This window comes from Scyliorhinus torazame, chromosome 10, assembly GCF_047496885.1.
Source record: "Scyliorhinus torazame isolate Kashiwa2021f chromosome 10, sScyTor2.1, whole genome shotgun sequence".
NCBI classification, from domain to species: Eukaryota; Metazoa; Chordata; class Chondrichthyes; order Carcharhiniformes; family Scyliorhinidae; genus Scyliorhinus; species Scyliorhinus torazame.
In genome coordinates, this window is record NC_092716.1 from 45,534,660 (window position 1) to 45,549,077 (window position 14,418).

Consider the following 14,418-nt stretch of genomic DNA (forward strand, 5'->3'; position numbering starts at 1 on the left):
TCTGGATGACTCTGTCAAATCAATGGGCTGCGCTGCAAACACCTCTAACCTGCCCCAAGCAGGAACATTTCTTAAATTTATGCTATTGATGAAGTCTTAATTTTTTTAAAGTTACATATTATACCTGAAGAAGGCAACAGGGAGAAGCTTAATTTCCATGTCAGAGATCATACCGTACAGGATCTGGTGTGGCCCATGATCTGTTGTGGAGAGGAAAATCAGAGCAAAGTGAGGGGGCTTATATTGACAAAAGCAAAATACAGCGAATGCTGGAATTCTGAAATAAAACCAGAAAATGCTGGAAATACTCAGCAGGACTGGCAGCATCTGTGGAGAGAGAAACAGAATTAACGTTTTAGATCAATTACCTTTCCTCAGGACATGGAAAAGTTAGAAATGTAACGGGTTTCTAAATATTCCCAGTTCTGGTGAAAGGTCACAAATCTGAAATGTCCGTGGTTTCTCTCTCCAGATGTGCTGCCAGACCTTCTGAGTCTTCCAATATTTTCGGTTTTTATCGCTTATATTGAGATGTCTTGTGGAACTGCAAATTGTGGCCACACACATGCAGACAAATAAATAAGTTAGCATAACTTATTGTCCTCCAGAAACAATTAAAGACAAATTAAAATCATTATTAATCATTGATTGGGTGATACAATATCCAATCCAATCATGCTTGTAGCTGAAACTTTAGAATCTGTTTAGTAGATTCCTCACTGCAATGCTGACATAGCATTTAAGAGCTGAACCTGATTTCATTCATCTCATTCTCCTATGTAACAAATTGGCTGACGTTAGTTTCCTAACTCACATCAAACCCCATGCTCGCGGAGATACATTGGTTCTGGATTTCAAATCCCTTCATGGCCTTACCCCTCCCCATTTCTACACCCTCCTCCTGTCCTGCAACCCTGAGTGATCTCTGTGCTCTTTCACTTCCAGTACCTGGTGCATCTTTGATCTTAGTCGCTTCATCATTGGCACCACCAAAGTGTGTTTAGCTGTCTCAACCCTGAGCCCTGGCATTCCCTCTCTACCTTTAAGGTAGACCTTAAATTCTACCCCTTTGTCTTAATATCTCCTTATGTGGTTCAGTGTCAAACTTTGTTTGACAATTTTCCTGTGAAGCACCTTAGAATGTTTTACTTCATTGAAGATGTTACATAAATGTTAGTGGTTGCTGTGGTGATATTAAAAGAAACAGAGGGATCAACATTTATTTGGAACATTTTCAGTTTTGGGATGACCCGCAAGAGGTGCATGATTCAGACAGCAAGCTGGATAAAGCTGGTTAAAGATGAATCAGGACTTCTTGGGGGACGTTTGGCGGGATTGAAGGAGCTGGGAACGAAGTATGGGCTGGAGCAAGGGGTAATATTTAGATACATGCAGGTTCGAGACTTTGCCAGAAAGGAGATACAGAGCTTCCCAGTAGAGCCGGCTTCCACACTGCTGGAGGAGGGGGTAGTATCGGCGGTTCACGGGGCTATTTTGGAAGAAGTGAAGGTGCCGCTGGAAGGGATCAAGGCAAAGTGGGAGGAAGAGTTGGGTGAGGGTATGGAGGAGGGGTTCTGGTGTGAGGTGCTGCGGAGGGTGAATGCCTCCACCTCGTGTGCGAGGTTGGGGCTGATACAGCTGAAGGTGGTGTATAGAGCGCACCTTACAAGGGCAAGGATGAGCCGGCTCTTTGAGGGGGTAGAAGGTGTGAATGTTGCGGGGGGGGGGCGCGCAAACTACGTTCCTCCACGTTCCTATGTTTTGTTCCTGTCCAAAGCTGGAAGATTACTGGAAGGAGGTGTTTAGAGTAATCTCTAAAGTGGTGCACGTGAAACTGGACCCGGGCCCTCAGGAGACCATATTCGGGGTGTCGGACAAGCCGGGGTTGGAAACGGGCGTGGAGGCAGATGTTGTAGCCTTTGCCTTGTTGATCGCCCAAAGGTGTGCCCTGGTGTGGCGGGGGGACCTGCTGGAATTCTTGACGCTTGAAAAGGTCAAATTTGAACTGAGGGGAAGGATGGAGGGGTTCTACAATTCATGGGCGTTATGCATTTTCGAGAATTGGATCACATCGAACATTAGGGGGGTTGGGAGGAGGGGGACTGTATGTGTTAATGGTGACTATGGATGATTCCTGATTCCTTTTTGTTATTTGTTTATGTGAACATGCGGGCTAATGTTTGGGGTTTGGTGGGAGGATGGGATTGTTGTTATTGATATGGGGATTGACATTACATCCGTTACTGATTATTGTTTATTGTTGGGTGTAAATTTGGGAGAAAATGTGAAAAAGGAGAATAAAAAATATATATATTTTTTAAATGAATCAGGACCTGGTGCAACAGCTTACCCTTGTTTGACACCAAAAATATATTAAGCCAGGATTTGTTCTGCTCCTCCAAAACCATGATCAGTTCAGCACATGTTTTTAATGCAACAGTTGAGCCCGGGGATTCCTTTGAAAAGAAAAACAACAACATTGTGAGACTCTCAGTAACGTGGCAGAAGCAGATTCAAGCAGTTTCAAAGCACATTATAGATCATCGATTTAAATGAATTGAACATGTTAAAATAACTCAAATATTTAATGTAAATGATGTGTAACAGTTAAAGAGTGAAACCGTTCAAGATCACAGAGGTCCCAAAGTTACAGGTCAGTTCAACAAATTAGCTAAATAAATGTATGTGTGTGTTTCACACTCAGACATTTCACTTTCCAGTTATACTGCAACTAACCTTAAGAGCCGCGAGGTTTTGCTGCAGCTTTATAAAACCCTGGTTAGACCACACTTGGAATATTGTGTCCAGTTCTGGTCGCCTCATTATAGGAAGGATGTGGATGCTTTGGAGAGGGTACAGAGGGGATTTACCAGAATGCTGCCTGGACTGGAGGGCATGTCTAATCAAGAAAGGTTGAGGGAGCTAGGGCTTTTCTCACTGGAGCGAAGAAGGAAGAGAGGTGACATGATAGAGGTGTACAAGGTGATGAGAGACATTGATAGAGTGGATAGCCAGAGACCTTTCCCCAGGGCGGAGATGGCTGTCACGAGGGGACATAATTTTGGGTGATTGGACGAAGGTATAGGGGAAATGTCAGGGATAGGTTCTATACACAGAGTGGTGGGTGCGTGGAATGCACTACCAGTGGAGGTAGCGGAGTCAGAGTCATTAGGGACATTTAAGCGACTCTTGGACAGCAGTAAATTGAAGGGGTGTAGGTTAGGTTGATCTTAGATTAGGATAAATAGTCGGCACAACATAGTGGGCCGAAGGGCCTGAACTGTGCTGTACTGTGTACATATGTTCTATGTAACCATGTTAGCCAAATAGTAATTTTAAGTTTTGACTTTCCTTATTTTAAACATTGGAAGACGTTTGTTCTCTGATGATCATAGAATTTACAGTGCAGAAGGCCATTCGGCCCATCGAGCCTGCACCGGTCCTTGGAAAGAGCACCCTACTTAAGCCCACACCTCCACCCTACCCCCGTAACCCCGCCAGCCGATATGGTGTATCATAAGAACTATTGTGTTGCTACATAAGTTTAATTGCTTCACTGTGGACAGGAAAGCATCACCATTGACATCCTCCATTTACATAAGATGATAGTCATGCAGCAAATCCATGGCGTGGAAGGTTCTACAAGTGTTGCACATGAGGTGGTTATCAGGTGTCCTTGTGGGTTGTTTTTTCTGGGGTTGGTGCCTTCTGTCAAGCTGATTATCATGGTGACGCATGCTGACCCACAGGTAAAGTCGCTATTCCTCTCTATCATTGGCTAGTGTCTCCCACATGTGAAAATCAATGTTTAGGACCTTCATGTCACACTTGCGAGCATCCTTGAAATGAGTGCTTTGGGCATCCAACTGGCCTTCTGGCACTGACTACCTCGCCATACAGAATATAAATGTGTCTCTTCCATCCTATGTCAGCTCCTCAACCAGAAAAGGCACCTCTGCTTGCTGAATCCTACCGTACTTGAGAGATTTGCCTTTGAGAAACCTGTCGCATTCATTTTGTCTTTCTGTGAGATACCAAGAACGCGCCACAGACATCAAGGATGAAAACTGTTAAGTTTATTTTCTTGATAGTCATCCATATTCCACAGCCGTGCTTTACAACCATGCCTATATTAAACATCTGTATACACATTAGATTGTTAAACAAAATATCCGCCTTGAGGATACGTTTTCAGAAATCCAGGTACAAAACCATGAACAGAAAACCATACACTTAGATAAATGGGAAGTGGACAGGTGTCAACAATACGGAGAGTGCACAGCAGGATAAGTAAAGCACCTTTGGCTTCAATCGGTACCTATAGGGATGAAGCAATACCATATTTACCTTTGGCTGCAATAGGGATGAGATCAAATCCACCAAACTGAGATACAGCACGGAAACCTGGAGACGGAATAAAGGGAGTGAATAATGGACCAATTTTGATGAATCCTGTGGGTTTTGATGCCACTACCAAAAAATATAAAATCCCCACTTTATTCCACACAATGTAGTTTCATGCAATAGTCTGAATTGGGTCAATGTTTTTCCTTATCGTTAAATTCAAAACTATTTCTTAAACTAATCCAAAAATCTTTACCATAGAGGTACAAAGCTGCTACAGGACTGGAAAGGGGGAATTTTTAAAGGTGAGAGCATGTGAAGCACAAGTTTCTTTCAGAAGCTTGGAGCTGATACTTTCACCATGGCCTCGCACATCACACATGCCTTACCTCCATATTGAACCCAGTTATAAGCCAACTGCTTCTTGGGTATTCATTGTCAAGGTATACTTTGGAATACTGACTGGGAGATATACGTCAAAATGCTCACCTCTGAAGAACCATGAAGTCGTTTTCTAAAAGATTTTCATATTTTACCAGAAGATACTTAAAAAAAGAGCATGATTTGTTTTGTAGCGTCATCACTTCACACTAACTTATGTGATTTAAAAATGACAGAAAACTTCAAGAGGAAAAATGTAAATGCGAAAACAAATGCAGGTCGCAATGAGTCTTTTTAAAAATTCGTTCGTGGGACATGAGCGTCGCAGGCTGTGCCAGCATTTATTGCACATCCCTAATTGCCCTTGAGGGGCAGTTAAGAGTCAACCATATTGCTGAGAGTCTGGAGTCACGTGTAGGTCAGACCAGGCAACTTTCCTTCCCGAAAGGACATGAGTGAACCACATGGTTTTTACGACAATCGACAATGATTTCATGGCCATCAGACTTTTTAAAACTCCATATATTTTATTGAGTTTAAATTCCATCGCCTGCCGTGGTGGGATTCGAACCCTGGTCCCCAGATCATTATCCTGGGTCTCTGGATTACTCGTCCAGCGACAATACCACTGATGTGCATGGTGTAAAGGGAAGTATCACCTCTGAGCCTATGATATAAACTGGTACATCATTTGCTTTTACATTTTAAAAGTGTATTATTTCCAGCTCAGTAGTACCCTTATTGTATAATGACAACAACGCGCACCTTCATAAGCAGGAAGCTATCTTAAAGGGCTCAACATTCAGAGCGGGGGCCTTGAGCAGGAGGAGGAGTGTGAAAATTGGGCAGGACTAAGGACAAGACCAACGGTATGATCAAAGAGAATTGTATTGAGGAGGTTTGGGTGATCTGAAACTATCAGAGCTTTGTCAAGACAAGGACAGTATTTTGAATGAATTAAAGCTTGGGGAGGATCAAGACAAATAAGCCATCAAGGAGAGTGTTAGAAGTTATGCCTTAAGGTTTTCAAAGCACAGATCATGTGCTGGATTCTCTGGTCGATCGGTTGGAGAATCCAAGTTTCCGACCAAATGGGGGGGGGGGGGGCGCCGCTTTCGCAATGCGCCGCCCCCCCGAGTACGCCGCGCCAAGTATCGTTCCTGAGGCTGGCCTCCCGATGCATCGCCCGCGACCTGCCGAGCTCCCGACAGCATGGGTATCTCATGGTCTCACCCATCGGAAACTCGGCGTGGCGGCTGCGGACTCAGTCCAGCGCCGTGACAGTCGGAGAAGGGCTGATCCACGGGCGGCGGGGGGGGGGGGGGGGGGGGGGGGGGGCGCACTGTGGGGTGGTGGTCCTGGGCGCACGAGCTGCCCGAAGGGTGGGGGGGACTATTTTGCGGGCCAGGTCCGCGAGCGGCTGCCGTCATGTTGCACAGTGCAATCCTCCGGGGCGTATCGGCAGCTAGAGACGAGTGCTCTACGCTGCCGTCCTGCTAGCCCCCAGCAAAAACGGGGAATCGGTGGACATTTTGCACCAGCTTTTCTGGTGTAAAACGCCACCATTCCCACGCCGGCGTGGGGGCATAGCCCCACAATCGGAGAATACAGCCCTATGATTTAAATGGGAAACTTAGGGTGGAAGCAGGCAATGTATTTGGGGGGGGGGGGGGCACGGACAAAAAATGTTCCGTTTAACAGTGGATCTGCAGGAGCTTGGAATTGAGCAGTGAGCAAAGGTGCAGGAGTTTCTGTCTCTGCCCTATAGGTGGCAGCAGGGAAGGTCAAAACCCAGACAAAGAAAATGGCTTTGGTTTTACTGGAGGAAATGTTGGTTTATCCAGGCGTCCATAGTGGTTTTTTGATAGAAGGACGTGTTGAGCATTGATGTTGAATCTATCGAAGAGATGTATACTATCAGGATGAAGGAAAGTGAGATAATAAAGAATATATTTACCAGCTCATTTTCAGCACAGATCTTTCTCATTATTGTCGGAAGTATCGTCAGCCGAATTTTCCTTTGGAGAGTAAAGTATAAAAAAGCACCAAGAACCCAGGGACTGTCAGACGGAGGGCTTTGAATTTTTCCTGAAAGTAACCTGCAACAATACAGAGATACAGAAGTCTGAGAACACGCACGAACAGACTCAAAAACAGCTTCTTCCCCACTGTCACCAGACTCCTAAATGACCCTCTTATGGACTGACCTCATTAACACTACACCCTGTATGTTTCATCCGATGCCAGTGCTTATGTAGTTACATTGTATATGTTGTGTTGCCCTATCATGTATTTTCTTTTATTCCCTTTTCTTCTCATGTACTTAATGATCTGTTGAGCTGCTCGCAGAAAAATACTTTTCACTGTACCTCGGTACACGTGACAATAAACAAATCCAATCCAATACTGCTGGATGCCATGGAGGAGAGGCAGTCCACCTGGTTCCCTGGGGTGGGAAGGCAGCTGATACCCACAAATGTCAACCAGGCCTGGGAAACAGGTGGTAGAGGCCTTGAGCACTGTGGACCCCACTGCCAGGACTGGTAAGCAATGCAGAAATAAGCTGCACAACCTCCTCAGGGCGGCCAGGATAAGTTACCACGACCACCGTGCACCAATCTCCACATCCATTACCCTCCCCCTCCCGCCCCCATCACCCTCCCGCCCCCATGCTGCCCCACCAGGTGGACGGATAGGCAGCGCTGGGCGAGGATGGGCAACACCCTCAGGCCAGCCAGGGTGAGTCACCACCACTATTCCCTTGGTACCAACCCCTGCTGCACACCTATCACCGCCCCCCCAATGCAGCCCCACCAGGCGGACTGGCAGGCAGCTCTGGGTGTGGATGGGCAACCCCCCCAGGCAGGCCAGGGTGGGTCACGACCACCACCGTGCCTCTGGCACGAACCCTGGTCCCACCTCCCCATTAGAGGTGATTGAACCCCACCTGCCGGCAGTCTACTCCCACCCTGCACTACATGCCAACACTAATACTGCCGCCCCACACATAGGCCACTGGCTGCGGTGCCCCTATGCTGCCTGCATCAGAGTGTCTCACACTGTGCATTATCTGTCCCCCCCCCTTCCCCCAGGAGAAGGCGGCCCACAACTGCAGGGAGAGAGAGAAGGCTGGAGGGAGCCTGCTGGACCTGTGGCCCTACACCGTCGCAGAGCAGTTGGACCTGGTCGACGGGGCTGCACAGTGGGCAGTCACCAAGGCGGCGGTCGGCAATGGAGACGCAAGTGAGCCCACAACGAATTGCGATGTCCCTATGGCACGTGCGTTCCCCCCCCGCCCCCTGCCCCCCCCCCCCCCCCCTCCTCCCCACACCATGTCCACCTCCAAACTAACCATGCACCTTGTCTTTGTCTTGCAGGATCACCTGTCAACGAGGAGGGTCCATCTGGGGTCCCGCACCCCCACTGGAACCCCACGCCTCACCTGGTGATGAGGTGGGACCTGCTAGTTGCTCTGCAACCCTGCAACATCCGGGAGCACCAGCCCAGGGATGACATCGACTTCTCATCACTGCTGTCACTGACCCTCCACCATCCCAGAGATTCTCACCTCAGCTGGACACTTTAGTGAAGAGGCTCCTGGGACACTGTCCACAACTCGGTGGAGTGGTGGACAGTGTGGAAGGATGCTACAAGTTACAGAGGGACGACTTCCGGGTGCGGCGATGACCAGCTAAGTCGCACGTTTCGGCAGCTCCCGGTGGAACGGACTTTTGGGCTCTTAATAGGAGCCCCATCGGCAATTTTAACGGCTAAAAACACTGTGCGGTAAACCAGAAGGGAATTCCCCCTGGACACAGATGGAAAAAGGAGAGGAAAGTGGCCGGATTGCGGAGGATCCTCTAGAGCAGCGGCAAGGAAGGCAAGCACAAAGCAAGTTGGCGTCGGAAGGTGGCCGTCTAGTATGGGGCCCTGACAACAAGAGTTCCTGCGGCGCTGTGTGGAAGAACTTAAAAAGGAGATGAAGAAGGAGCTGCTGGCCCCAATATTACAGGCGATTGAAGGGCTAAAGGAGGAGCAAAAGACCCAGGAGCAGGAGCTTCGGGTCGTGAAGGCAAAGGCTGCTGAAAATGAAGACGAAATACAGGGCCTGGTGGTGAAGACAGAGATGCACGAGGCACAACACAAAAGGTGTGTGGAAAGGCTGGAGGTGCTGGAGAATAATGCGAGGAGGAAGAATTCAAGGATTCTTGGTCTTCCCAAAGGTGCGGAGGGGGCGGACGTCGGGGCATATGTGAGCACGATGCTTCACTCGTTAATGGGATCGGAGGCCCCGACGGGCCCGTTGGAGGTGGAGGGAGCTTATCGAGTTATGACGCGAAGACCGAGGGCTGGAGAAATACCTCGAGCCATAGTGGTGAGATTTCTCCGATATAATGACAGAGAGATGGTCCTCAGATGGGCGAAGAAAACTCGGAACAGTAGGTGGGAGAACGCGGTGATCCGCGTATATCAAGATTGGAGTGCGGAGGTGGCGAGAAGGAGGGCGAGTTTTAATCGGGCCAAGGCGGTGGTTCACAAAAGGAAGGTAAAATTTGGAATGTTGCAACCGGCAAGACTGTGGGTCACACACCAAGGGAAGCACCACTACTTTGAGACGGCAGAAGAAGCGTGGACATTTATTGTGGAGGAGCAGCTGGAATAGGCGGGCCAGAAAAAGAACGTTTGGGACAAAGTGGTGGGGTGTTTACGTGGGCGAAGGGGGGGGGGGGGGAAAGGGGGAAGGGACGATCTTTCAAGTTGTTAATCTTGCGGCCCTGTAACTTTTCTCTCTTCCCCATGTTGTGGGGGAGGGGGGGGGAGAGGGAGGATGAGGAACTGTGGGCGCCGGCCATTAGGGGTGGGGCCAAGTGGGAAACGCGGGCTTTGTTCCCGCGCTATGGTAATCATGGCGGGAACAGGGAAGCAGGAAGGAGGGGGCCTCGCACAGTGGGGGCCGAGGTCACGGGGGGAAGCCGAGGTTAGCCAGAGTTTGCTGACTTCTGGGAGCAACATGGTGGGTGCAATTACGCTAGAAAAGGATCTAGCGGGGGGGGGGGGGGGGGGGGGTTAACTGGGTTGCTGCTGCTGGGGAGAAGGGGGAGCTGGTACGGGGTGGGGTGGTCGAGGCGGGAGGGCGCCGTCGGGGGGAGATACGGCTACATGGGAACCGAGTGAGGAGCTGGATTAAAAAAGGGGATGGCTAGTCGACAAGGGGGGGGGGGTAAAGAGCCCCCCAACCCGGCTGATCACGTGGAATGTGAGAGGGCTGAACGGGCCGATTTAAAGGGCACGGGTACTCGCACACCTAAAGAAATTAAAGGCAGATGTGGTTATGTTGCAGGAGACGCATTTGAAACTGATAGACCAGGTCAGTACTACGCAAAGGATGGGTGGGGCAGGTGTTTCATTCGGGGTTAGATGCAAAGAACAGGGGGGTGGCTATATTAGTGGGGAAACGGGTACTGTTTGAGGCAAAGACCATAGTGGCGGATAGTGGGGGTAGATATGTGATGGTGAGTGGCAGATTGCAAGGGGAGGCGGTGGTTCTAGTGAACGTATATGCCCCGAACTGGGATGATGCCAATTTTATGAGGCGTATGTTGGGACGTATCCCGGACCTAGAGGCGGGAAAGTTGGTAATGGGGGGAGACTTCAATACGGTGCTGGACCCAGGGCTGGACAGATCGAGGTCCAGGACCGGGAGGAGGCCGGCTGCAGCTAGGGTGCTCAAGGACTTTATGGAGCAGATGGGAGGAGTAGACCCCTGGAGATTTAGCAGGCCTAGGTGTAGGGAGTTCTCGTTTTTCTCCTATGTCCATAAAGTATATTCACGGATAGACTTTTTTGTTTTGGGAAGGGCGCTGATCCCGAAGGTGACAGGGACGGAGTACACGGCTATAGCTATCTCGGACCACGCTCCACATTGGGTGGACCAGGAGATAGGGGAGGAAAAAGAACAGCACCCGCCCTGGAGAATGGACATGGGACTATTGGCAGATGAGGGGGTATGTTTAAGGGTGAGGGGGTGTATTGAAAGGTACTTGGAGCTTAATGACAATGGGGAGGTTCAGGTGGGAGTGGTCTGGGAGGCGTTGAAGGCAGTGGTTAGAGGGGAGCTGATATCTATTAGGGCACATAAAGGAAAGCAGGAGGGTAGGGAAAGGGAGCGGTTGCTGAAAGAACTTTTGAGGGTGGACAGACAATATGCGGAGGCACCGGAGGAGGGACTGTACAGGGAAAGGCAAAGGCTACATGTAGAATTTGACTTGTTGACTACGGGTAATGCAGAGGCACAATGGAGGAAGGCACAAGGTGCACAGTATGAATATGGGGAGAAGGCGAGCCGGTTGCTGGCCCACCAACTGAGGAAGAGGGGAGCAGCGAGGGAGATAGGGGGGGTGAGAGACGAAGAGGGAGAGATGGAACGGGGGGCGGAGAGAGTGAATGGGGTGTTCAAGGTATTCTACGAAAGATTATATAAAGCTCAGCCCCCGGAAGGGAAGGAGAGAATGATGTGCTTTCTGGATCAGCTGGAATTCCCTAAGGTGGAGGAGCAGGAGAGGGCGGGACTGGGAGCACAGATTGAGATGGAGGAGGTAGTGAAAGGGACTGGGAGCATGCAGGCGGGGAAGGCCCCGGGACCAGACGGATTCCCGGTGGAATTTTATAGGAAGTATATGGACTTGCTGGCCCCGCTTCTGACGAGAACCTTTAATGAGGCTAGGGAAAGGGGGCAGTTGCCCCCGACTATGTCAAAGGCAAAGATATCGCTCCTCCTAAAGAAGGAAAAAGACCCGCTGCAATGCGGGTCCTATAGGCCCATTTCTCTTTTAAATATGGATGCTAAGATTCTGGCCAAGGTAATGGCGACGAGGATAGAGGACTGTGTCCCGGGGGTGGTTCATGAGGACCAAACTGGGTTTGTGAAGGGGAGACAGCTGAACACGAACATACGTAGGTTGCTAGGGGTAATGATGATGCCCCCGCTGAGGGGGAAGCGGAGATAGTGGTGGCGATGGATGCCGAGAAAGCATTTGATAGAGTGGAGTGGGATTATCTGTGGGAGGTGCTGAGGAGATTTGGCTTTGGAGATGGGTATATCGGATGGGTACAGTTGCTGTATAGGGCACCGATGGCGAGTGTGGTTACGAATGGACGGGGGTCTGATTATTTCCGGCTTTACAGAGGGACGAGGCAGGGGTGTCCCCTGTCTCCGTTATTGTTTGTACTGGCGATTGAGCCCCTGGCCATGGCACTGAGGGGTTCTAGGAAGTGGAGGGGAGTGTTTAGGGTAGGAGAAGAACACCGGGTATCTTTGTATGCGGATGATTTGTTGTATGTGGCGGACCCGGTGGAGGGGATGCCAGAGATAATGCGGATACTTGGGGAGTTTGGGGATTTTTCGAGGTATAAATTGAACATGGGGAAAAGTGAGTTGTTTGTGGTGCATCCGGGGGAGCAGAGCAGGGAAATAGAGGATTTACCGCTGAGGAAGGTAACAAGAGACTTCCGGTACTTGGGGATTCAGATAGCCAAGAATTGGGGAACCTTGCACCGGCTTAATTTAACACGATTGGTGGAACAGATGGAGGAGGACTTCAAGAGATGGGACATGGTGTCCCTGGCGGGTAGGGTGCAGGCGGTTAAAATGGTGGTTCTCCCGAGATTCCTCTTTGTGTTTCAGTGCCTCCCGGTGATGGTCACGAAGGTTTTTTTTAAGAGAATCGAGAAAAGCATTATGAGTTTTGTGTGGGCCGGGAAGACCCCGAGAGTGAGGAGGGGGTTCTTGCAGCGTAGTAGGGATAGGGGGGGTTGGCACTACCGAGCCTAAATGATTATTACTGGGCTGCCAATATTTCAATGGTGTGTAAGTGGATGGGAGAAGGGGAGGGAGCAGCGTGGAAGAGATTGGAGAGGGCGTCCTGCAAGGGGACCAGCTTACAAGCAATGGTGACGGCACCGTTGCCGTTCTCACCGAAGAAATATACTACAAGCCCGGTGGTGGTGGCAACATTAAAAATTTGGGGGCAGTGGAAACGGCATGGGGGAAGGACGGGAGCCTCGGTGCGGTCCCCGAAAATAAATAACCATAGGTTTGTTCCGGGGAGAATGGATGGGGGATTTGGAGCATGGCAAAGAGCAGGAGTAGTACAATTGAGAGATCTGTTCGTGGATGGGACGTTTGCGAGTTTGGGAGCGCTGACGGAAAAATATGGGTTGCCCCAAGGGAATGCATTTCAGTATATGCAACTGAGGGCTTTTGCGAGGCAACTGGTGAGGGAATTCCCGCAGTTCCCGACGCAGGAGGTGCAGGATAGAGTGATCTCAGAGACATGGGTGGGGGATGGTAGGGTGTCGGACATATACAGGGAAATGAGGGACGAGGGGGGGATCATGGTAGATGAGCTGAAAGGGAAATGGGAAGAGCTGTGGGAGGAGATTGAGGAGGGGCTGTGTGCTGTGCCCTACGTAGGGTAAACTTGTCGTCCTCGTGTGCCAGGCTAAGCCTGATACAATTTAAGGTTCTGCACAGGGCGCATATGACTGGAGCACGGCTCAGTAAATTTTTCGGGGTAGAGGATAGGTGTGGGAGATGCTCGAGAAGCCCAGCGAATCACACCCACATGTTCTGGTCATGTCCGGCATTACAGGAGTTCTGGGTGGCGAAGGTGCTTTTGAAGGTGGTGGGGGTCTGGGTCGAGCCAAGCTGGGGGTTGGCTATATTCGGGGTTGCAGAAGAGCCGGGAGTGCAGGAGGCGAGAGAGGCTGATGTTTTGGCCTTTGCGTCCCTAGTAGCCCGGCGCAGGATATTGCTTATGTGGAAGGAAGCCAAACCCCCGGGCGTGGAGACCTGGATAAAGTTAGAACGGATCAAGTTCGTATTAAGGGGTTCGGCTCAAGGGTTCACCAGGCGGTGGCAACCGTTCGTCAACTACCTCGGGGGGGGGGGGGGGGGGTCCGGGCGGGCTCTTAGGGTGTCATTGTATATGTATAGACATTTGTTATAGGTAACGTATATTGGACTGTTGGATTGTATCTTTGGAGAGTAACTATTTTTGACAAGGCAGTTGCCATTTAGTTTTGTTTTTGTTTCTGTTTATATATTATTTATTTACTTGTTTAAAACTGGCCTCTGTTATTTATATTGCTTTATTGTTGTTTAAAAGAAAAACTATGTACTGTTATGTTTGGCCAAAAAATCTTGAATAAAATATATATATTTTTTAAAAAGTTACAGAGGGACATAGATAAGCTGCAGCGCTGGGCTGAGAGGTGGCAAATGGAGTTTAATGCAGAAAAGTGTGAGGTGATTCATTTTGGAAGGAATAACAGGAAGACAGAGTACTGTGCTAATGGTAAGATTCTTGGTAGTGTGGATGAGCAGAAAGATCTCGGTGTCCATGTACATAGATCCCTGAAAGTTGCCATCCAAGTTGAGAGGGTTGTTAAGAAGGCGTATGGTGTGTTAGCTTTTATTGGTAGAGGGATTGAGTTTCGGAGCCATGAGGTCATGTTGCAGCTGTACAAAACTCTGGTGCGGCCGCATTTGGAGTATTGCGTGCAATTGTGGTCGCCGCATTATAGGAAGGATGTGGAAGCATTGGAAAGGGTGCAGAGGAGATTTACCAGAATGTTGCCTGGTATGGAGGGAAGATCTTATGAGGAAAGGCTGAGGTACTTGAGGCTGTTTTC

At 49.5% G+C, this 14,418-nt stretch overlaps 1 protein-coding gene across 1 annotated transcript in view; it reads right to left on the reverse strand.

The window, feature by feature from the left end:
• Positions 1–14,418, reverse strand: part of LOC140430530 (Fanconi anemia group A protein-like) — a 179,264-nt gene that overhangs the window by 6,437 nt on the left and 158,409 nt on the right. The window contains 4 exon segments of the mRNA XM_072518055.1: positions 125–200; positions 2,351–2,456; positions 4,348–4,404; positions 6,683–6,824. Coding sequence (XP_072374156.1) covers positions 125–200; positions 2,351–2,456; positions 4,348–4,404; positions 6,683–6,824 — 381 coding nt within the window.